This window comes from Nyctibius grandis, chromosome 6, assembly GCF_013368605.1.
Source record: "Nyctibius grandis isolate bNycGra1 chromosome 6, bNycGra1.pri, whole genome shotgun sequence".
Lineage (NCBI taxonomy): Eukaryota > Metazoa > Chordata > Aves > Nyctibiiformes > Nyctibiidae > Nyctibius > Nyctibius grandis.
In genome coordinates, this window is record NC_090663.1 from 2,385,101 (window position 1) to 2,410,315 (window position 25,215).

Consider the following 25,215-nt stretch of genomic DNA (forward strand, 5'->3'; position numbering starts at 1 on the left):
TCCTGTCACTGGGCACCACTGAGAAGAGTCTGGCCCCTCCTCTTGACACCCACCCCTAAGGTATTTGTAAGTGTTGATAAGACCTCCCCTCACTCTGCTCTTCTCCAGCTCCTCAGCCTCTCCTCATAAGAGAGGTGCTCCAGTCCTTTGATCATCTTTGTAGCCCTTCGCTGGACTCTCTCCAGTAGTTCCTTGTCTTTCTTGAACTGGAGGGCCCAGAACTGCACACAGTTACTCCAGATGTGGCCTCACCAGGGCCATGTAGAGGGGCAGGAGAACCTCCCTTGACCTGTTGGCCACACTCTTCCTAATGCACCCCAGGATACCATTGGCCTTCCTGGCCACAAGGGCACATTGCTGGCTCATGGTGAACTTGTTGTCCACCAGAACACCCAGGTCCTTCTCTGCAGAGCTGCTCTCCAGTAGATCAGCCCCCAACCTGTAGCGATGCATGGGGTTGTTCCTCCTAACCCACTAAGATAGATTCTTGGCTATTAAAACACCAAGTCTTGATTCCTTACTGAGATGTAGGAAACAGCCAGAAAACTCACTTTAAAAAAAAAAAATATCCCTCCAAAGAAAAGACTTTTATAGTGTATTTTAATCAAGCAAAGACTATGAGAAACCATTTTATTTTTGGAATAAATGTTGAAAAGTTGGAAACAACGCACTCATTGGCACATAATACCGAATTCATGGTTTGTGTCAATGCAGCCTTAGCAACACCCTTGCTCCATTACCTTTACAACCCAGGGTCTGTTAGCATTTCTTGCTATGATAAGTAGCTCGAGTGTTTGTCTATGAAATAGCTCGGCAGTGCAGGGAAGGTCACAACCGCCAGCCTACTGATTTCTCCATTGCGGAGGCGGATATGCACACAGGTTTATTTTTATTTTTCTCTTTTCTTGTAGTAAGGCAGTGTCTAACATAGAGCTTTCTTGATAATCACTACAGAGCAAAGAAACCCTCCCTTAAAAAAAAAAAATGAACTGTTTAGTGAACACTGGGGTCAATCCAGAAAATAACGCAATCACGGGCGTCCTTGGAGCGCAGGAGTCGGGGCGGGTGCTGCGGAGGGGCAGGTCGGCAGAGCTTGCAGCCGCCCAGCAAAGAGCCAAACTCCCCGAGGGAAGGCGTAGCTGCAAAAATCATCACTTCCATCTCCACGTCTGCCATATGCACCTTCCCTATTGCCTCTGAAATGACTTAGAAAGGAGTTATTCTTGGACAGTAGCAGGAATAAATGAAATTCCATCTGCTCCCAACAGATTTATAACAACAAAAACAAAAACGGTGGCTCAACACTACTTATGCGGAGCTTTGAAATACCCTCTCACTTCACTACCTGGAGAGGTTTAGCCTGGAGAAGGGGAGGCTCAGAGGTGACCTTAGTGCAGTCTACAACTACCTGAAGGGAGGTTGTAGTGAAGTGGGAGTCGGCCTCTTCTCCCAGGCAACTAGTGATAGGACAAGAGGACACAGCCTCAAGCTTCGCCAGGGGAGGTTCAGGTTGGACATTAGGAAGCATTTCTTCTCAGCAAGGGTCATTAGCCATTGGAAGGGGCTGCCCAGGGAGGTGGTGGAGTCACCATCTCTGGAGGGGTTTAAGAAAAGACTGGACATGGCACTTAGTGCCATGGTCTAGTTGACATGGTGGTGTCAGGGCAATGGTTGGACTCAATGATCCCAGAGGTCTCTTCCAACCTCATTGATTCTATGATTCTGTGATTCTACCAAGCTGAGCAGGATTACAAGCCACCTCTCAACTAAATACCTCAAAAAAAAAAATCCCACCTCCTTATTTAGGAGTTAGTCATCACAAATTCTTTCCTCACTCCAGTAACATCCATAGGAAAAGCATGTTTGCACTAACAAGGAATTTTGCACATAAATTTGCTCTGTTCATTTTTTTTTTAATTAAGAAAACCAGGAAAGGAAAAGGTTTTGCCTCATTCTAGTTTCCCCAGTTGGCTTCTTACATTTTCATTCAGTTACCTCTATTCATCACCAAGACGTCTTAAAACATTTTTTGTAAGAGCAACACTGACCACCTACTGTGAGCACCCTCAAGCCCTGTAAGAAAAAGCTCATTCCTGCCTGAAAATTGCTGAAATTAAGACGTGATACTTCGATGTACCCTACCAGGAAGGATTAGGAGAGCCACTTATGCGGACTCCTCCGGCACAGAAAGCAATAACCCACTTCACGTCGAGTGCTTCCCTCCGGCACGCTCAAACACTGCTGCATTGTCTGCCCGGCCGCGCTCTGCGTTCGTGGGAAGGATTTCAAGGTGTTGATGTGACTTGTGCATCTACAAGGCTGTTCTGCTCTTGACTCTGCTTTTATTCCTGGTCCAAAGCAGCTCTCTGCCCTGTTGTGGGGCTGATGAACGCGCACGGGCATAGCACTGAGGGCAATTTTGGTGGCTTAGTAGTGATTTCTGCTATTTAACACAATAAATACCAAACTTCAGATTATTAAAAGGAGGAAATGTCAAGCTGAATGCTTTCCAGACCTAACCATAGACGTATCAATGCATCATAAGGTCAGTATCTTCCTCTCATCTCCTGTGCTTTAAATTAATCTGTCAGAGATAATTTATAGAACAAGGAATGAGAGGTGAAGCAACCACAGTAATAAATTCCTTTTTGACACATGAAAAATACAAAGATATCAGTCATTGGCTGTAACAGTTTTCAGGACCCATTTTCATAGAGTATCACAGAATATCACAGAATCAATCAGGTTGGAAGAGCCCTCTGGGATCAGCGAGTCCAACCATTGCCCTGACACCACCATGGCAACTAGACCATGGCACTAAGGGCCATGTCCAGGCTTTTCTTAAACACATCCAGAGATGGTGACTCTACCACCTCCCTGGGCAGCCCCTTCCAATGGCTAATGACCCTTGCTGAGAAGAAATGCTTCCTAATGTCCAACCTGAACCTCCCCTGGTGAAGCTTGAGGCTGGGTCCTCTTGTCCTAACACTAGTTGCCTGGGAGAAGAGGCCGACTCCCACTCCACTACAACCTCCCTTCAGGTAGTTGTAGACTGCACTAAGGTCACCTCTGAGCCGCCTCTTCTCCAGGCTAAACACCCCCAGCTCCCTCAGCCGTTCCTCGGAGGTCAGACCCTCCAGACCCTTCACCAGCTTGGTCGCCCTCCTCTGGACTCGCTCCAACACCTCAACATCTTTCTTGAAGTGCGGGGCAAAATTTGTTCTTAATGCTAAAATTATCTATGCAAAGGTATAAATAAAAACTCCCGCGGCTGGTGGGTTTTTCAGTTTAAAGGCAGCCGGACACACTTAATAGACTTGGTACTTGAATCACGGCTGATACAGTCAAGAAGGTTCATAGAATCACAGAATCATTTTGGTTGGAAAGGACCTTTAAGATCACCGAGCCCAGCCGTTAATCCCGCACTGCCAAGGCCACCACTAACCCATGTCCCTCAGCACCACATCTACACGGCTTTTAAATCCCTCCAGGGATGGGGACTCCACCACTGCCCTGGGCAGCCTGTGCCACTGCTTGACAACCCGTTCAGTTTCAGAGTAGACGCTACAGACTTCTTTTAACTATGAGCTTCAAAAGATTCACATGTAGCAGTTTCAAAGACAAAAAGAAAACATGAAAATGAGAGCTGCCCAGTGTTCCCTCGGAAATCTTAAACTCACACGTCCAATTTCGGAGCCCCTCTGAGCATCCCAAGTATCAGGACCACAAAGCGCTTGCCTGGGTGGGGTTCCTACAGCACCAGTCATGCCAGAGCCCTTTTATACTTGAATACACATAGCTGCAATCTCAAAAAGCAAAATGATTCACAGGAAAGCAAAGAAAAAGGTGGTGCCCAGCTCTTGGGAGCGTCACCGGCCAGGATGAGCTCTGGGACGGAGAGCTGTCACGGCAGAGCGCCGCAAGGCAAAGAAAGATGAGGATGGAGACCCAACTTGTTTTTCCCTTCCACCCTGCCTGCAGACACAGATGTTTTCTTGCCTGCCAAGAGCTCTGCGGTACTATTTTGAGCTTTTTGCATCTCATTATTTAATTTATTTATTAAAGCCTGATTCGGGAAAAGGGAGACAAAACTCGCTCAAAGCATTTGGGTTTTTTTTAGATTAAGCCAGGCTGTTCAAACTGGCTCACAGTCAAATTGTTCCACTAATTACAATCCTTATTTTAAAGAAGGTGGAAGTATTCAGTTAGCTTCTCCAGCTGCGTAACTCTTTACTTAGGGGGTGTGTTTCTCATCTCAGCAAGTTTAACGAGCAGAGTTTGAAGCATCCGACAACTCTCAGTCCATGAAAAGGCATTCCCCAGGAAATAAGGCGATTTAAATTTTAGCTGTAAAATTAAAGCACGTTAACTGCTCGCTATTAATTAACTATTACAGGTAAGAAAGCAGCAGCTGCCTTAGGTACAGCATGTCCTCGCACTGCCACCTGTCCCAATTGAAGGTTAATGGGCAATAACCCACCAAAGCACTTAAGGATCAGCAGCATTTAAACCCTTGCCATCAACTACATCACAAATTACATAATGATTTTCTTTTTTTTCCCCCCTCTCCTAAATGACTGTTTGGAAGAGCAGGTATTTTAAAGACAGAAAAAGCCAGAAGTGATAAATATGGAATACTCAGCATTTTTAAGAGTTAGGCCGTTAATTTAAAAGCTTAACTTGAGCCACCGTGTATGGTCAACAGTTTTAATGCAGAAACCAAAAGTGTTTCACGAAGAGCAAACATACAAAATCCTTGAAAGCAGACAGAGCTCTGGCCAAAGAAAAGAGGAGGCTCAGAGGTGACCTTAGTGCAGTCTACAACTACCTGAAGAGAGGTTGTAGCGGAGTGGGAGTCGGCCTCTTCTCCCAGGCAACTAGCGACAGGACAAGAGGACACAGCCTCAAGCTTCACCAGGGGAGGGTCAGGTTGGACATTAGGAAGCATTTCTTCTCAGCAAGGGTCATTAGCCATTGGAAGGGGCTGCCCAGGGAGGTGGTGGAGTCACCATCTCTGGAGGGGTTTAAGAAAAGACTGGACATGGCACTGAGTGCCATGGTCTAGTTGCCATGGTGGTGTCAGGGCAATGGTTGAACTCGATGATCCCAGGGGGCTCTGCCAACCTCATTGATTGATTGATATTAAACTGGCCCATCCACCACAGGACAGGACCTTTCACAACAGCCCCTTTTAACACCAGAGAGCAAACAGGACATTTTTACACAGTTCATACAAGAACTGCCAGTTAAACAAAGCAGAGGTTGCTGTTGCTTCCAAACGCAAATGAATTTAGTTACTATTTGCATGACAGGTTTACTAACTCAGCGAGACAGAGGATTTCATACTGTTAATGTTGGTTGGCATAATGATCAATAAGTAATTCATGCATGGAGAGCGGGTAGTAAGAGTCACAGCCGATTCATTTATTACGGGTTCAGTTCAGAGCTGTATTTTGCCTGTGACCCTCACCACTCTGTATCGAACTGAAAAGCAGACGTTTTCCCATGGCTCTTTGTCCTCTTTTCTCTGGAGACAGAATTACTTCTACATGAGCAGTGCTGTGACTTGTCAACAAGCATATATTGCTCTGCCAAACGAGCGCTGATACTCTAAAACTTCGTCCGGCCACTAATTTGCTGCAGAGCATTTAGTATCCTGCCTAACCTAGTCCCATTTCCACATTTTCCAAACACGGGGGCATTGGCAAGAGAGGTATTTTATAAAAGTCTCAGCGTAGTAAAGTGTTACATAAAAATTACACGTTAGTGCAAAACCATTGCAAGGTTACTAACAAGGTCATTTCAGAATTGTATTAAAAATAATCACTTTTTGACGCAAAGAGGAAGGTTGCAATAAATGAAAAATCATTTATGTAAATAAATCGGGGTAGGGAGGGGGGGAAAGAGTAATTTGCAAATATGCCTTACTGAAATTTTACAGAAAAACTATAATATATAATCGCTGTTGCACAGGTTCCACCATTCCTCACCAATAATGAGGTGAGATCACTTAGTGCCATGGTCTAGGTGACATGGTGGTGTGAGGGCAATAGTTGGACTCGATGATCCCAGAGGGCTCTTCCAACCTGATTGATTCTGTGATTCTGTGGGATTTTGTTTGCATTTTCCAAATCTTTAAAAGCTAAAATGGTTAAAATTATTGTTTCAATTACACAAGAACTTAAGCACATAAACTTTATCACATGAACAGTGACTACATGTGCTGTTGGGTTTGTCACCCAAGCAACCGAAACTGGGATAAGAGTTTCCAGCAGAAAGCTGGAAACATAAAACCTTGCACTTAAAAAAAAAAAGCCCTCAAACATCACAACATTGCAAGCAACTAAAAAACTGGACTTTCTGCAAATTGATTTTATATAAAAAAGAGCTCCTGAGACTGCTTGTGAGGCCCCCAAAGGGTCAGGCAGGGTTTGGGGTTAACGTCAGCTCCAGATGGAAAGCACAGAACACCCAGCCTGCTCCCTGCCGAACAACACCGAGTGATAACATAAACACATTATTTTGCTTTAATTGTTTCCATTCGAGACTGTTGTTCTATATTAAGAGTGTTACAGGCCTTTATATAACTTTTCACATAGTTAAAATTTAATATAAAAATATTTTTTTCCATTTGGGAAAATATTGACATAGTACCAGTTAGGAAACAAAATATCTGTATGTGATCCCAGTCTAAGCTGTGGGCTGGAGAGCTACGGGAAGAAAAAAAAAAAATACTTAAAAATACTTTAATACAATTAAATAGTTTTTAAAAGGGAAGCCTGCATGACAAAAGGTTCTGCAATTACTGGCTTCCAGGTTGTAACGCATCTGAGCAGACGGCAGCGTCACTGGGTCGCGCGGCGAGCGATGCATGGGATCATCGAATGACTGGTGCCAAAGTGAATCATCAAACCCTCCGGATTAAACGTTGGGACTTGTCTCATTTCAAAAAAAAAAAAAGTTATTTGTTCCATTTTTCCAACTCACGAGACGAGTGTGACACGCTTGGCAAAGCGCATCTTCAGCAACTGAAATAATAGTTTCTGTCTAGCACCCGTGAAGCGTCATTGAACAAATCCTACCTGCTGCTTATGCTGATAAGAAAGAGCTGCAGGCAAGAGCGTTCCCTAATCAATAAAGAACTTCAGTGTAAGTGACAACCAGACCCCCTAAAAATAAAAAGAGTCCTCTTTGCTAACGGGTGATTAAAAGAGAAAACATCTGATCAGAGGGTGACGTATGACACAGGAGATGCTCGTGCCAGCGCTTTGAACCGTATCATCATTTTCCCTCCTTCTCCTCACTTGCCTTTTCGCTTTGTCTTTCAAAACGCATCATGCTGACAAATAACTATTCAAAGACCAATTATTGTTTCTGGGTCTTTTTTGCATAACTTCATCTTAACAGGCTTCTCCCGTACGTCACCACGAGCGTAACGCCACATTGCGCGATGCTGTTTCATCCTCGTCCCGTCACTTCGTTCCCCCTCGCTTTTCCAGGGTCGTAGCGTGATCTCCGTACCCAGGCTCCCCGCTGACCTCATAAGTGATGTAATCAGTGCGCATCTCCGCACTCTACCCAGGTCATGAATACAAATATTAAATCAGGTTCCAATTCCGATGTCTTACCAACACTCCCGGTTCAAACTCCACCTGTTTAACACCTAATCAACGGCTGCCCTTCGATACCTAATGTCCGAGAAGGAGGCTGACTAATTTTATGTCAATATAAGTGACAGAATGGAAGATAAACTCGCTTGTCTGCTTACTCCAGTTTTCCTGGCTACCACACCAAAGGTGAAAAGTTCTTTACACGTCATGTAGTGTAATCCAGCTTCTCTGTTTCAATAATACTCCAGGTGACAGAATCACAGAATCAATCAGGTTGGAAGAGACCTCTGGGATCATCGAGTCCAACCGTTGCCCTGACACCACCCTGTCAACTAGACCATGGCACTAAGTGCCGTGTCCAGTCTTTTCTTAAACCCCTCCAGAGATGGTGACTCCACCACCTCCCTGGGCAGTGACACTGAATCAAACGGGTTTCCCAAGTCTGCAGAGCATCTATCTGTTACAGATGCCTTCATCCTAAACGATGCTTAAAAAACATCCCCCCCACACGAATCATGAGCACGCTTGCCAGAGATCTACTTTGTTTAAAACAGCATCATCTACAAACGGCAAACCTACCTGGCAATTCCTGTCTGTCTTCAACCCTTCTTTCCTTTCACGTGCTCTAAAGCCCCATCTGCTCTCAAGGTCTGTGGATATACAGATCATCTTTCCCACAACTTTTGTCTAAAAGATAACTTTTTCGTCTATTTTTTTTTCAATAGACACTGCACATCACTATTCCACAGTCCAAAGACCCAACTAATGCTACTTTCTATTGTTAAAGAAAATCGGCAGAGTCGGGGTCTCGAGGTTTGCTGATTCTTTATTGAATGAACTCAAGAGTTGGACCACCACCGCAGTGAATGGTACCTGACTCAAATTCATTATCAGTTTATATAGAAACTAGTAAGTAATTACATCACAAACTTCTCACGAGCTTCTGTTAAAATTCCACTATTTCAATCCCTCTTTCTTCACTTGTCAAGAGTCCACAAAAGTCCATTCTTCTCCATTGGTCAGCTGATCTTTATCTTCTGGTTCCACTCCAGGTCCGGTCAACACTCCATCCTTAATGCTCCTGCTGTGATCAGCGTCCCGTCTTGATCCAGGTTGACCAGAGTCTGGTTCCCACTGCCAATGTCTCCTAAATATTAACCTAAAACAGCTAAAGTCTATTTAGAACATTATTTCTATTCACTCTTATTTCTAAGTGTTCTATATTCTTTTAAGGTAAAAGAAAGGTTAACCATACATCCTTTTTACTAGAATCATCAGAAATTAATACTTCTAGGCCTACTTCTGCTTAGCTACTCATTATGCTTTGACTGATGATTTGTTCAGTCATCGGTCAGGATTATACAAAGGAGCTTTAAGAACAATATTTATGGATTGTGAAAAGCCACCTTTGTTTATTCAGATAGACTTAATTACTCTATTCTTAATTCTATTTCATCTCTATTGATTCTTATTTGCTTAATTCATGAGAACTTCTACAACAATTATGTGAAAATTTCTACAGCATCTATGACCAGCTCTTCACCCTATTTTTAAAAGTGCTCTTAAAAGATTATGAGTACACTTGCCCAAGGGCAAAATTCAATTATAATTACGTAGAGGAAAGATTTAAAAAGTGAAGCAAGGATATAGAGGATATGACACAACTCCTGAACATCTAACCAAAGCGTTAAGATAAAAAGAGTAGCAATGAAAAAGGCAGAAAACTTTACTGGAACCAGTGAACGTGAATCCCATCGGTACAAATAATCAAGACAACTTACAACATGGACTATTTTAGGGGGAACACAATCCAAATGTTATGACTAGGACTCCTACTTACTCCCTCAGTACAAGTAATACGATATGTATCCATATGTACCATGCTCTCATTTCCAGCACTCATGATGAGCTCTGCAGTTAAACAGTCGGCTTGGGAAAGGACTCTGCATCCTCCAAAACACGGGTGTGGAAAACAGCTCTCTAAGATCAGTTTTAGATTGACAGCTAAAACTTTGATTTGCATCAGAAGTCTGACAACACCCCAGCCTCAGTCTACAAGGGTTGCAAAGTACCTACTCGTACCGACTCAATTAGGCATCAAAGCACTTAACAGGTTCATAAATCAAACCTGTAATTCTATCGTGCATTAATTCACTTGGAGAGGGAAGTGTGCTACACCCTTCTGAACTGAAACTTCATTGAAAACACCAGGAAGAAGTCAAGGTACAAACCATGACTGTGAGACAAAAAAAACGAAACAAAAAACCCCAAACAGACCAAGTGATGCACAGCGATTTCCTCTCCCCATTTTCAATCCAGTTGCAATTTGCTGCCATGAGTTTGCTATTGACATCACCTGGGAGTGAAGATGGCAGAGACGCAAGCTGTGCTCTTTGGCTTCATCTGCACACGGTGAACTCCTGCAGGAATATTTCTGAAGATGACCTGGAATAAGGCTGAAGGTGGCACATTGACAACGTCTAACTTTAGTCATCTGAAATACTCAATGCCTACGTTAGCATGGTCATCTCTCATGCAGTCTATGGATAGTGTTCCTCAACAGGCAACTCATAACATTTTACTTACATTTTTAGATCCCAAGCAGGGTTTAATTTCAAAATATCACACATTAAAAGTTTGGGGTTAGCTTATTCCACATGTAAGCTCAGGTCTCAAACAGTATCAGTGCCAGCAAATGTGTCTTTAAAACATTTCATTGTTCAATCAGTAAGACCTTTGCTAACAAGATTAGGATGAGATGACACATAATATACTTCACATTACACATATCAAAACTACTTGGACAACTATTTCACACTGCTGACCTGGTCTTCTTTCCTCCTTAGGTCCATCACTTATATATTAAGGAACATCAAGTGACCTGCACAATAATTAGTTTAATTCCACACCCAGGTAATTGTACAGCTTTACCTACACTACACGTGTTTTACACGTAAGAGGCACAGAGGTAACTGCCAAAAGAACATCCCAACACGAATATTTAGATATTCAAGAGCTAAGAATGAACATGTACAACCAGGGGAAAAAGCTTATAAAAGACTTTTAGCTACAGAGTGATCTCCACTCTAAGCCATTAGCAGAAAGGGGAACCTCTGTCAAAGTGCCAGACAGTCGCTGTAGAGAGAGAGAGATGTATGTATGTGTGTGTGGATATATATTTAACACAATTAAAATTATAGCTATCAGGGGTTTCTTATTTAATTGGAGATTAAAGGGAAAGCAACTTGTGCCAAGTCACAGTCCTGACCTGATGTAAATCTTTAGCCCATCACAAGCCCATCAACCACCCAGACTCCCAAAGGGCTTCCGACCCTCAGTCTGTTCATTAGGCACAGCACCTTGTACTACTCTTATCATACGTGAAAATTAGGAGAACTTAAAAATTCTCCACAATACTTTTTCACTTCAAAATGAGTGGCTTTTCTTCTTCAGAGATGACACACGTGCCACAGAAATCATTCTTAGCGGTTTATCTCCTCCATTATTGACAGATAGTGGCCTTAAATCCAGCTACTCTTAAATTTTCAGTGTGAATTTGTTGCTTCTGGCCACACCAGTCACAAAACTTTTATACTACGAGACAGTACAGGAACCAGCAATTCCAGTTGTGTCTAAAGCACCCTATAAGTCTTCCTAAACCTGAACAGTAAGATTTCCTTCAGTAGGTGACAGGAGTTCCCTTATTATTTATTGACCTTGAAAGAAAAGCAAGACAGCCTTGATGCCCAAAGAGGACTCCGCGAAGCCTAGCCATGAGGTGCTCAGGCTTTTGCAAATTTGTTGATGTCCAGGACTCCATCATAACCAGCTTTAGCCTGGAGAAGAGGAAGCTCAGAGGTGACCTTAGTGCAGTCTACAACTACCTGAAGGGAGGTTGTAGTGAAGTGGGAGTCGGCCTCTTCTCCCAGGCAACTAGTGATAGGACAAGAGGACACAGCCTCAAGCTTTGCCAGGGGAGGTTCAGGTTGGACATTAGGAAGCATTTCTTCTCAGCAAGGGTCATTAGCCATTGGAAGGGGCTGCCCAGGGAGGTGGTGGAGTCACCATCTCTGGAGATGTTTAAAAAAAGACCGGACATGCCATTTAGTGCCATGGTCTAGTTGACATGGTGGTGTCAGGGCAATGGTTGGACTCGATGATCCCAGAGGTCTCTTCCAACCTGATTGGTTCTGTGATTCTGTGATAACTGTAAATCAATAGGAAATGTATAAAAAATTAAAGTGTAAACCAAAACCAATGGAGATGTACACCATTTTCTCCTAACAGAATTTCTTTTTCAAATCCACAGGTAAAAGCAAGGAATCCCTTTCCAAGAGCTGCCTTCTCCTGTTCTCCAGCCTCAACAGAGGAAAAATAAATCTCTTTTTCAGGTAATGCTACAGCATCAGGGTTTACAGAGAAGAGGGGAAGCTCACTATACTACTGTTTCCAAACTGCAGGAGGTCTACAAAGCAACAGGGCAGAATGTCCTTCCCTCCTCCTCACACATGGTGTAAAGAGAAGCTTTCAAATCCTTCCTCAAGAGATTATAGAAACACAGCTCCTTCCTGGAAGGCCACATAAAGCCTAAACATAGGGAAAGATTTAAGGACTGAGAAGGAACACAAGTGTTAGAAGAAGATGGGAACAGCCGAAGTATTTGGATCACAGCAGTTGTGCATGCCCCGAGCCCCACGGCACAGTCTACATTTTTAGCCCAGTAGCTATGTTTTTACCCCCGAACAAGATGGATGAACTTACATCACCCACAAAAAACAGGGAAAACCTCCCTCTACCTCCCCTGGGAGAACCTCCAGCCCAGCCATAGTGACTTGCTCTGGAGGATGCTCCTCGTTCTCCAGCCCAGCAGGTCTACGGGCTGGTATCACCAGCAGCCCACCTCCTGCAAGATCTCGCCAGCTTTGGTGAACCTCGTGGTAAAACACGGCTCATGGTTCACTGCTCGAAAATATTTTACTATTTTATAGTGTAAGCCACTAATACCTTCATGTCTGCATTCACGTTCCACCACGTTTCTGTCCTAGCTGCCTTGAGATGCTGAAAGATCAATAGGTTTTAGGAGGCCAAGTACAGCAAAGGATGTCTTCTTCAGCACGATGTCTCAACTCGTGCATACTCTCATCCATACACATCTTGTATTGAAAACAAGCAAACCTCAGGCACAAAAGATACTCTGATGTCTTGACCAGCTTTGATCAGATAACATGATCTTCACATAGCGATTTTTTTTTTCTTTTAATTCCACATGACAAATTCCTGTCAGCACTGAACAGAAAAATTAAGATCACATTTAAACTCCACTTTTAACACACAATATCCTTTTTCATAAGCTTCAGTGAAGATGATTTAGGCATACTTATAGTAACACTAACCACATTTCTTCTGTAGGACAGTATTATTCTCAGAATAGACAAGTTGGATACCAGTTGCCACGAAAAACTGCCATTAAAATACGCTTCTAAACCTCTAAATTCCTATGTAAATAGCATCATCATCAGAACATCTTCAAAACATATAAATAACTTGTCCCTGTTTCACAGACAGGGAAACCAAACCAAGAAGATCAGATGATGAACCGTACTTCTGTTTGATTCCTAAAGTTCTGTGGTTATTTATTCTCAAGGGACTCGCGCCGGATGAAAGCTAAGGCTACAGCCCAAACTTTTTCAAACTAAACCACAGATAAACTGATACGGTGGTACTTAAAGAGTTCTGCACAGCCACCCAGCGACAGGGCTCAAAAGCAGAAGTGGAGAACAAAAACCAACCCGCTTCGGTCTCAACTTCAGACACGTTTCAGAAGAAAGGACTTGCGCATTTTATAACACCAACCAGCGTGCCAACCTTGGGCAGTTCTTCATTTATTCATTCCCTTCACCCTTTCAGGACTGAACCCCCCTCGCACTCTTTTTATTCTTCCTCAGGTGCTGTTAGGAAAGTTACAGGTCATAAAGTCACGACAGCTTTTCCAGCTGCATCACACGTTCCTCTTTTCCACCAGAAATCTGAATCTCCATCCTGTCATATTCAAAAACCAAAGCTGCACACAAATCGGTAGTTATGCCACTCGCTTTGAGGAATTATGCAAGTATTGAGACAACATTTACCTGCTGTCCCAGAAATCTTCACCAGCTCAGGGTATTGAGAACAGCAGCAAATGATTCAAGAATTACTATTTTCACGTTATTATGTTTTACACAACTCTGCATTTTCTTTGGGCTCACCACAGAAATTCAGATAAAATAAGTTAATAGAATCACAGAATGGTTTGGGTTGGAAGGGACCTTAAAGATCATCTAGTTCCAACCCCCCTGCCACGGGCAGGGACACCTTCCACCAGACCAGGTTGCTCCAAGCCCCATCCAACCTGCCCTTGAACACTGCCAGGGAGGGGGCAGCCACAGCTTCTCTGGGCAACCTGGGCCAGGGTCTCACCACCCTCACAGCAAAGAATTTCTTCCTCAGATCTCATTTTAATCTTCCCTCTTTCAGTTTAAAACCGTTCCCCCTTGTCCTGTCACTCCTTGCCCTTGTAAAAAGCCCCTCTCCAGCTTTCCTGTAGCCCCTTCAAGTACTCGAAGGTCTCCCCGGAGCCTTCTCTTCTCCAGGCTGAACAGCCCCAACTCTCTCAAGCCTGTCTCCAGAGCAGAGGTGCTCCAACCCTCTGAGCATCTTCGTGGCCTCCTCTGGACTCGCTCCAACAAATCCAACAAAATTAGCAATATCCACTAGGAAAAAAAAAAAAAAAAATATTTCCAGCAACATTCAAATGGATATTTTAGAAAAAAATGTGCATAGGCGGGAAGTCATGTTCTGGTTTTGACTTTGAACCACTTCAACACCTCCTCACAATGATTCATACTGCAAAAGTTGAACGAGGGCATATTTAAACACCCATCACCATTGCCGAAATGAAAAACACTGACTTTAAAGAATTGCTGCAACCTGTGAGAACCAGACCCCGACTGACCCAGATTTAAAAGATCTGCCTGTTACGTGTTTGAATGCAATAAATCAATCAGTTAACAGAAGTGCAATAACATACTGTCAGGCAAGCAGGAGGCAACTATAAATAAATGCATCTGGCAATACAGAGTGTATCTTGTTCAACAATAAATTTTGTTCCAGATTTTTCAACAAAAATAAAAGCAACTGACCCTATAGTACGCCTGTTCCTAATCTCCATTTGAAACAAATAAAATCACAGAAGCCTCAGTGACCTCAAAGTAATTATTTCCCAATACATTACTCGGAATTCAATACTTTTCTTCCAGCAACTCCAACGTCTGCTCACAATTTGGATACAGTAGAACATTTTTTTCGAGCAGCACAGAAGTCCTCGATGGGAAATAATGCAATTTTCCCTGATTTTTTTCTCATAACACTGACCTGCCCAGTCAGCATTTCAGCCCCACGCTACTTTGCACCTCAGGTCTTGCAACAGCTAGAATTTTTTTTCTTGGCATCGCCTTTGCTGATTCCACACAAGATCAAAGTATGTAAGAAAGGCAGACATTGCAGATAGCTCTGAAATCGCTATAAAATTCCTGTGACACTCTCCGCTCTGCATTAATGGGGTATCAGGCGTGTAAATTAATGATTAAACAGGCAGGTGCACGACTTTGGCAGGGAACGTGCTGCACGTTGCTACAAAAAACCTTCACAAAACCATCTTGAAAAGTTCACTTGAAGAACTCAAAACATGTTCTCGATCGTAACAAGCAGTGAAATCCAAAAACTGCGCTCAGGGTGAACCTCAGTGATAGATTTTCTCCGGATAAGGCAATTACATTCAAAATATCTGGCAAGAGCGCCACAATACCAGCGCTCAGAGCATTATAAAACCGTGAAAGGAAGGATGTAATGACACATGCACAAAGACATTGGGGAGAAAAAAAAAAACAAAACCCACTCAATACACAGCGATACATTATACGAGCAGCAACTCACCAAAGCTCAATGCACTGGAGGTGTAATTTTGTTTTTCATAGCTCTACTAATGACTGAAAAACAGCGGGGATGAAAACTACCACAGCTTTCAAAGCAGAGCCATTGACGACACAGTTATTCTTTCACTTCACAATGAAACAATATTAAATCCAACCGAAATTTTCTGAATGGAAAAAATAGTTCTCACCTTCTGTATTTGAGTTCAAATATGAAAAGTGCTAATTCATCTGTGCCAAGCTTCTTACACTTGGAGCAGACAAGCACCACCTTGGAGACGGGTATTAAATTTTCATGCAACACAAACACTGACTAATAAGAAAGTCTTCAAAAGGGTGTTTTCCTGATGTAGCCTTCCTTATTTTGTGCCCTTTGAGAGTACAGAAACTAGCAAAGAAAAAAACAAGGTTTCTGAAAAATGGGAAATAGAAGACAAATAATAGAAAAACTGGGATTTTCACAGCTGCATTCGCACATCTTGTATTAGTCTCTACAGAAAGCTGAGTGGCACTGGCTAAAGGTAAAAGCCATTACAGACAATCTTCACCCGTAACGGGATATGTAACGCCCTGTACAACCACCCCTATCTGAATTTTTACGACATGCAATAAGCACGTCCGAGATGACTGTTATGTACAGCAACGCTGTTTCTTCTGCAGCTACGAGCTCAGCAGGCACGATAGGGAAAACAAGGGAGTTTACACATTGGAAAACCCTTGGTTCAAACGCCCAGACCACCTCCGCTAGCACCTCTTACACCAGCTGAATTCTGCTTCTGCATTTTAGATTTCGATTAGATTTTAGGAAGAAATTCTTTGCTGTGAGGGTGGTGAGACCCTGGCCCAGGTTGCCCAGAGAAGCTGTGGCTGCCCCCTCCCTGGCAGTGTTCAAGGCCAGGCTGGATGGGGCTTGGAGCAACCTGGTCTGGTGGAAGGTGTCCCTGCCTGTGGCAGGGGGTTGGAACTAGATGGTCTTTAAGGTCCCTTCCAACCCAAACCATGCCATGACTCTATGACTTTTAGAGAACTGAAAACTCTTGACAATACTGCAGGAAACCTGTTTCACCAAATTAAGCCACAACCAATACAAGGAACGTTAACTAGATCCTTGGGCTAGAAGTAGTTCGTACAATCTGATTTAGAGATCAGCTGCCCTTCTTGAGCAGGAATATTGCTCAGCCAATCAGTAAAACATTTAAATTCTTCTTCATCAGGTGAGATGTGCTAAGGTTACTATCAGCCCAAAACACGTGAGTTCATTTTCTTTAAAACATTATTCTAAAAATCCTCACTGTTATGATGTATTAAATTTAGCTTATCAGATTTTCACATCAAGACTTTTCAGTGTGCAATTAAGGTCTCTGACCATCCCTAATGACTTCACTCCTCTGCAATCAGGATGGAGCCCTTCTGTTTTGAGAATCCCAGGGATTTCAGGTTCTACAAGCCAAAACCGTGCCCTGAATCGTATGCATGAAGCACATCCATCAAAACCCTTGCAGCAACGTGCATCTCTATTAAATAAATATTTATTTTAAGCAAAGGGAGGAAAGGGCATTAGTGACAGTCTCAAGTAGACTCTAAAGGAACTCCATGTCCATCAGCCACAAACAAAGGCAGGGAACAAAAGCAGGAAACCAAGCAAACATCATTGCTGGTTCAGTATTTCAAACTAAATGAGTATTTGATTCAAAGCCACGCACAAAAGCAAATTATCATCTCTGCTACATGCTGTAAAATTGATTACCAAATTTTCCAGCCCTGCTCTCAAGACACTGCAGGGGCTACACGGGCAGATGTTAGCACATGGCTATACAAGAACAAAGTACTCTAATAAAATTGTTGCAGTCCTTATGGTGAATTCCTGTTCGTAGCGGCTCACTCTGCCTCCACCAAAACCATTTATCCTACAGATTACGTAGTTCTTAATCCCATCTTCTGCATTTTTTATTATATCTTTTCACTATGCTTTAGAAGATGTGATTTAAGAGCTCCTAAAGAACTACTTGCTGAGAATATTTTGAGTGCAGAAAAAAACCCAAAGCTCTACCAGATCAAAAAGCTAATTCCATGCGCTGTGCTTGGAACTTCAAATTGGAGTAAAATTCTTCAAGGAAACCGGCTGTTTAAGAAAAGAGCACCCAAGGGTATCGGAAATTAACGCAATAATACAACAATTTGGTCAGCAGCAGCATTGTCACAGAATCACAGAATCAGTCAGGTTGGAAGAGACCTCTGGGATCGAGTCCAACCATTGCCCTGACACCACCATGTCAACTAGACCATGGCACTAAGTGCCATGTCCAGTCTTTTCTTAAACACCTCCAGAGATGGTGACTCCACCACCTCCCTGGGCAGCCCATTCCAATGTCTAATAACACTTACATTAGGCTCAGGAAGCTCATGGTTTTAAATTTGATTGCTCACGAAAGCTTCAGAGGAACAAGTCAGGACAGTGAAATCCATCACACGCATTCCAAATGCTGTTTAGCAGGACACACGATAAAAGCATTGCTGGTTCTTTTGAAAGCTTCAAAAAAAATGCTGTTTCTGTGAGAACAGTGCTAACCTCAGTCATTTGTTGATATTTCAATAGAAGTCATTTATGTTAAATGTCAATTGACTAAGATGGTAACGAACACCCAGTTGGACACGAGCTTATTTTGGATCCATAATGAAAGAAGCAACTGAGACTGGGAAATAATGGAAAAATCTAGAGCAGTGTCAGACAACTTCTGCTAAGCTGACTCAGGCAGCTATTCCCTGATATTCAAACAGACATAGAGAAATGAGACAGAAATGTCTCTCCTGTTGACCACTGCAGAACAGGGGGCATTTGCAATCACGTCTGAGGCAGCGAAACCTGCCCAGAATTGACAGGCAGAGGAACTTCACCCTCTACCTGCGCCTTTCCCTGAGGTCTCAACGCTCAGACGTGCTTAGCAAGAAGACAGAAGCTGGACACTCCTCACTCCTCTCTCTCACGGGTTGAAACCATGAGCTGTTCAATAATTCCAACAACTAATGCTCCAACGGCAAAGATGTTTGATGCGCACGAAGCAGAGATCACAGGGAGGATCCAGCGTGCGCTGCATTGTCTCACTTCTGAATTTTCTATCGACTCCTTGCTATAAAGCAGACTGAAAAGTGATGGTGAGAAGTGAGCTCATTGCAAACATTAACAAAACCTCATGCAAGTCAAATATTTATGTTGGCCATTCAGTGCAAGGCAGAAAGTGTAGAACACCTCAGATATTTCAAAAATACTGAATTATTCCACGGATTAATTTTTGTTCTTAAAACAGCCCTAGTAAAACATCAGACAATAAAACAGTGAGAGCAACAATAAAACAGGGGGAATTCAGATGAAATATTAGCCATGAGTTTCTCTCTCAATGAACAGATCATTTAAATATATGTATGTAGACAGCAATATAGATATGCATAGGCAGATACACACACACACCTCCTAGCAAAATTATAAATCCAGAGTTGGAAATAATGCCTCCAAGAACTAACTGAAAGCATACAAAGGTTCTTTTTTCCCCAGTGTATCCTTTAAAATTGATAATGCTTAAATACTTCCTACTCAAAGAGCTTATTCTTTTATTACCAGTGCACCATTTGAGCGAGCCTTTCACTCAGCAACATGGAAGAGAAAATCATTTTAAAGCACGATAATGCACTAATGAAAAGAGAGCAGCAGAATGGGGATCAGGCACAAATGCAGCACCCAAATCTAATTTAAGCATTTAAACTGATGTGATTCAAATTGCCAACATCCTTAGATATATTAAGTAGTTTCCTGACTTTCCTAAAGCTTTAAACTGCATCAGGTAGCTTTTTAAAGACAGTGGGTTTGTATACCAGCTTTTGACCAAAAGTTCCCGTTTATTTAAAAATGGGAACTGGGATAGTTCTTTGCCAGCTAGCAACTCTCTCAGGTTATGATTCACCCAAATCTTCCAGAGATAAAATCCCTCTTCTCTCTAATATTCTTTGGCCAAGGACACTGTATTACCACCGACTCCATAATAATGTTCAATCAGCAGCCCATAACTGCCTCCATTAAATTAATAAAAAGGTAGTTTAAAAGATACACTCTCATCTTTTTTTTTTCCCTCCAACCATCACGTTGCATTGTTAAGCACAGCTCAGCTTTTCCCATCTCCCACCATCACCAGGAAAGGAAAACCAGTGTCTTTACACACAAAAACCAGTTTTCTGGAATCATTTGGTATTTCATTACACAAAAATACAGTCTGCTCGTATTTTCAGCTACAATCCTACATCAAACTGCCCATCAGTGTGCCACACAATTCACTTACAATCACCATTGCAGAAGCCAAGCACAATGCTGAATTTGTTAATCAAATCTTCTACAACTTCTGGCCAATAAATCTATGTAAAATAGTGGTCATCTCTTAACCTGTGCTTTACCTCCCTCAGCAGCCCTTGTCTGCTAATCAGGCAGCTGGCTGAAACAATTCAACTCAAGCACGACAAGAGGTTGTGTCACTGAGCTACAAAAGCGCTTTGAAGTCTGTGGTCTCCAAGCTCGCAGCATCCTTTTGACTGTACAACACCCAACGCTGGTGCTCTCGAGTCTGGTGCTCCTCAGCTCCCACTGCTTGAACACATTCTCTCCAGCGTGCTGCTGCAGCTCTGTGACTGGAGATCCCTCATCCCTCCCAGCAGACAGCCTCACAGCAGCAGTCCTCTCCTGCCCAGACTACGACAGCTTGAAGCCTCCAGCCAGCACCGAAGCCCGCTGGAGGTTTGTACAGAAATAGAAAACACAAGCGCATCAGGCACGTCCTACATTTTCTATTTCAGCTTCCCACAAAACCAAGATCTTTATCTTTAAAGAACTCAAGTGGCTGGTTCCACATCTTAAAACAAGTCACCTGAAGTCCTTCACAACTCAATCTTCTACCCCTCCAAGAGCATCACTGATCTGTGCAGAGGTCAGTTTTCTCAGAAGCCATTCCTACAACCAAGAACGATCACACACGCAGGTAACGCTCCTGCTATGCCTCTTTCTGCTTAAGTCACAGCACATGCTTAAAAAACCCCCACACATCCGTGTTAGAACACACTGCATATCACCTCCCCTTTTGTTCCACCCTTGTTTTGGGTGAAACAAGAAAGAAACTGGCCGCCTCCAGGCTTGTTACCTCTATGTCTAACTGCAGTCTGACTAAACAGACTTTCCCAACGAAGAAGACACGTAGAACATCACCATTCGAAGCTACAACATTTGTTCTTCGCTGCTAACACAGGAAGACGTGAGGTATTCGCAGGTCAGTGAGGCACAAGTTGTATCATGACAACCCCAGTGTTCAACATAAACAAAAAAAGTCAAGGCCACAAATATAGTCATCATATACATCTAGATAAGGACAGGAAGATTAACGTGCCAAATTTAATTACACCTCTCAGTCAAGCAGATAAGCATGTGGAATATACCACACTTACAAAATAATTTTCACCCTTCTACTTCCCATTTGTATCTACAGCATCTAAGACCATGTCAAGCTTTTTAAAGCAAAGCTCTGGACAGCCACGCACCAAAAAAAAACACCCCGGCAATGCCATTTCTGACAGGAGACAGAGTAAACCCAAGGCATGGGAAAGTTGTGACTGCAAAGCTGTAAATATTGCTAAAAACACCTGCTTGCACTTTCCTCAGAGCTCAAAGTTTAAAAACATGCCTGGAAACTTCAACTCACTAAGAAGTAAATAAACAAACAGCTCAATAAAACACCTAGAGAGAAAAACATGCATTATATTTTCAGTCAAAATTTTAGACCAGAAAAACAAACAAGCAGCTTTATGAAAACAGATCAGAGGCTTAAAAAAAAAAAAAACAAAAGGCCATTAGCAGTGGACATATACCAACTCTTTTTTTACTCAGCAGCACCAGTATTGCCATTCAGAAAAGACAACTCTGCCTTTATTCAAATCTAGTCCCCTTAAAATGAGCAATATCTTAAAGCACTCAAGAAAGTAACAGGTAAGTGGCTATTTCACAATGCTGTCTCTCAACTAGAAGAAATTTTTTACCACAACAGTGTCAAAAAAACCATTAATAAGGAAGCTGTCGACTTCCCAGGGCTTGCTTAGCCAGGCATCGCTTCCACACAAAAACATTTTCAAATTAGCTGGATCACACACCCATCTACAGACTGTCAAAAAAATACAAATAAAAAAACATAGAAACCTCAACTCCTAAAGCACACAAAGGGTTTTTCCTCCTCAGCTCATACAGACAGCTCACCGTCCCCCAAATCTACAGCAAGCATCACCGAAGGGTGGTTGGTACTCTCCATCAGGAGCTCCCCCAGAAAGCAATCGCTGCCCAGAATAATCACCCTTTTTTCATTTCCTTCTTTTCCAAGAATCAGCTCTGCCCAGGGAATTCACCTAACACATGCAGACACAAACACCGGCGCTCTCGCTGCCACAGCTGACAAAACTAGAGCAGGTAACCATCTTCCAGAAACCCCTTCCACTGAAAACCTAAGTTTATATAGAGAAGCCAGGGTGCACCTCCAGTCTGTTCCCATGAAGATTTCCAATTTCTCATCCTATGGGATAGGCTTTAGCCACACAACCCAAATGAGTATCCCATCACCACCAGAACCAGCCTCGGCACTGCAGGCAACGTGCTTTCCAGCATCACACAGCCCAAAGACCACCTTCCTCCTGTGCAGACAGCCCTCGCCCCCGCACACACACACATGCACACAGCCTGGAGGTCTCCATCTCCCTGCCCAGAATCACCCTTCAGCCTTTTTTCTCAAAAAAAAAATGACCCTGCCCAGAGGCAGGACCCTCACCCCACCCCCTGTCCTGTTCGATCCCCTCCAACTGCCCAGCTCTGGCCTTGTTCTCCACCAAACCCAGGAGGTTCCTTCCTCCAGGTTGTTATTCCCACTGTCCCTCCCTACGAGCCAGCACCACTCCTGCACGCACTCCTCTGCCCCAAGAGCTGAGGATCCCCACAAACCAGCTACCCCCTTGAAGATGCTGCTTCTCTCCCCCGCGCACACCTCTCCCAAATCCACCCTTACCCAAAACCAACACCTGCTTACGCTACCTGCCTACATGAGCCTGCCTAAACCCCCCCAAACGCCCCGACTGCCTCCACCCAGCCCTGACACCCGCTCGCACACCCTTCCTCTCCCACTCCAACCTGCTCCCAGCCAGATCCCATCCCCATCCACACGTCAGTGTTCCTCCTGTATCTGCGCCCGCCCAGGAACTGGCCCCACACCCATGCTGTCCTCCCGCCGTGGCACCCGCTCCTCACTGCTCCCATCTGCCTCCAACACCAGCCACTTCCACGCGCACCCAAAACCAGCACTAATCGGGCTCATTCATTCATAATCCTTCAGACTTACGCAGCCCCCAAACCTACCCCTGCTGCCCCCAATATGTCCCCCTTGCCCAGTCCCCCCCAGCCTTACTTTCTCTCCAGCCCTACTACAACATAAACCCAGTGACTCGCATTCACACCCCATCACCTCCCAGGCTCCCACTGCACCCAGACCCACACCTACGCAGTGCCCTACACCCACACCCCTGCTCCTACACAGCCACGGCCCCTTAGATACTCACAACTGATCCCCAGTTACCCCCTGTGCAACCCCAACACCCAAAACTGTCCCCTCAGAGGTGTCTCTGCAGTACAAACACCCTGTACTCACCAGCTGTTGCTCAGTGGGGCACCCGACACCCACACCCCATTACTCCCAGACCTCCCCCACGCAGCCCCAACCACTTAGACCCCCAGACCTGCCCTTGTGCACTCTCAGCCCATCACACCCATGCTCCTGTCACCCTCTGTCACCCCTCAAGCCTGCCCCCTCTCCACCACATGCCCTCAGACCTTCCCCTCCGCACCCAAACCCCTGTTGTCCCCCCACCTGGCTCCCACCCAGCCCTTTACACCCACACCCCCCAGATCAGCCCCTCACACCCACACCTCTGTTGCCCTCAGACTTGCCCCTGCCCAGACCCAACCAGGGACACCCACGCCCCTATTGTCCCCTCAACACGCTCCTACCCAGCCCTTACACTTGAGCCCTTATCGTCACCCGGATCTGCCCCTCGCACCCACGGCGCCGCAACCCTCACACTCGCCCCGGGAGCCTCCCACCCCTTTTGAAGCCCCAAACCCACCCTGAACCCCAAACCTTCTCACACCCACCCCCGTTTACCCCCTGACTGTCCCCTTGGGCAGCACAAACCAGGGACACCAGGCCCCTCTTGTCCCCGCTCCTGCCCAGCCCCACACCCCCATGTCCTCCCGCACCTGCCGCTTGCCCACACCCGCCCCCCGGTGCCCCCAGCGCGGCTCCCGCTCACCCCCCTCCCGCACCCCACACCGGCCCCTCATCCCCGCACCTGCCCCTCACACCCACGGCCATATTGTCCCTAAACGTCCCGGACCGGGGACCCCCACAGCCCCCCCCCGCCCCCCGGGACTCACCTGAAGCGCCCCCCGCAGTGCTGGCACTGGTCGCCCACCCAGCCGGGCTGGCACTCGCACTGCCCGCTGGCCGGCTGGCACCGCCCGCCGTTAGCGCACGGCTTGTCGCATTCCTTCGCCGCCTCCTCGGTGGCGGCGACGGGCCCCAACCCCGGCAGCCCCGGCATCAACAACACCAGCAGCGCCGCCAACAGCAGCGGTGGCGGCGGCGGCCTCCCGCTCCGCCAGCCCGCACCCCGCCACGCCGCCATCTGCCACCACTGACAACGACTGCGGGCGGGGGGCGGCGGGACGAGGCGGACCATCCGCCCGCGGCGCCTCCCGGGACGGCGGCCGGCGAGGGGCTTCCGCCGCGCCCGCTACGGCGGCCGCGAAGGGCCGGGGCGGGGGGCGGGAAGGCGCCGGGCCGAGCGCGCGCAGCAGCCAGGCGGCGCCGGCGGGCCGCGGCCGATGACGTCACCCGCACGCCGGCCACTGGCGGCGGGGTTCCCCCCCCCTCCCTACCAGCGAGTGGGGCCGGGGAGGCGGAGAGAGCGGCCCCGCGCCGGGCGCCTCTGCCCCCCCGCAGAGCATAGAGCGGGGTGTGTCCCCCCCCCCGCGCTGGGGGTGTCCCCGCGCCCGCCGCCCCGGCTGGCCCCGGGCACAGGCCGCGCAGAGGCGGGGCTGGCACCCCCCCACCCGGGCCTACTTCCCTACTAAACCCTGCCCCTAAAGCCCCGTGGGGAGCGGGGGGTGTCCCGCTGAGGGTGGCACTGAGGCGTGTGGGAGGCCTCGAGGCTGAAGGGGAGGGAAAAGAAGGAAAAACAGACGAGTTTTGGGCACGCAGCTGTGTGCGCAGGTGGCCGAGGGCCACCAGCATTCCGGCTTGTATCAGCACTAGTGTGGCCAGCAGGGCTAGGGCAGGGATCGTCCCCCTGTGCTCGGCACTGGTGAGGCCGCACTTCGAATCCTGTGTTCAGTTTTGGGCCCCTCACTACAAGAAAGACCTTGAGGTGCTGGAGCGAGTCCAGAGAAGGGCAACGGATCTGGTGAAGGGTCTGGAGCACAAGTGTGATGAGGAGCGGCTGAGGGACCTGGGGGGGTTTGGTCTGGAGAAAAGGAGGCTGAGGGGAGACCTTCTCGCTCTCTACAACTGCCTGAG

At 45.6% G+C, this 25,215-nt stretch overlaps 1 protein-coding gene across 2 annotated transcripts in view; it reads right to left on the reverse strand.

The window, feature by feature from the left end:
- The window catches only part of ATRN (attractin), a 194,611-nt gene extending 170,198 nt beyond the window's left edge, over window positions 1–24,413 (reverse strand). For both annotated transcript variants that reach the window (XM_068402627.1, XM_068402628.1), the window contains exon 1: window positions 24,075–24,413. In XM_068402627.1, the coding sequence (XP_068258728.1) occupies window positions 24,075–24,379 (305 nt within the window). In that variant the 5' untranslated portion in view covers window positions 24,380–24,413. The remainder of the gene's footprint in view (window positions 1–24,074) is intronic.
- Between the last annotated feature and the right edge of the window lie 802 nt (window positions 24,414–25,215).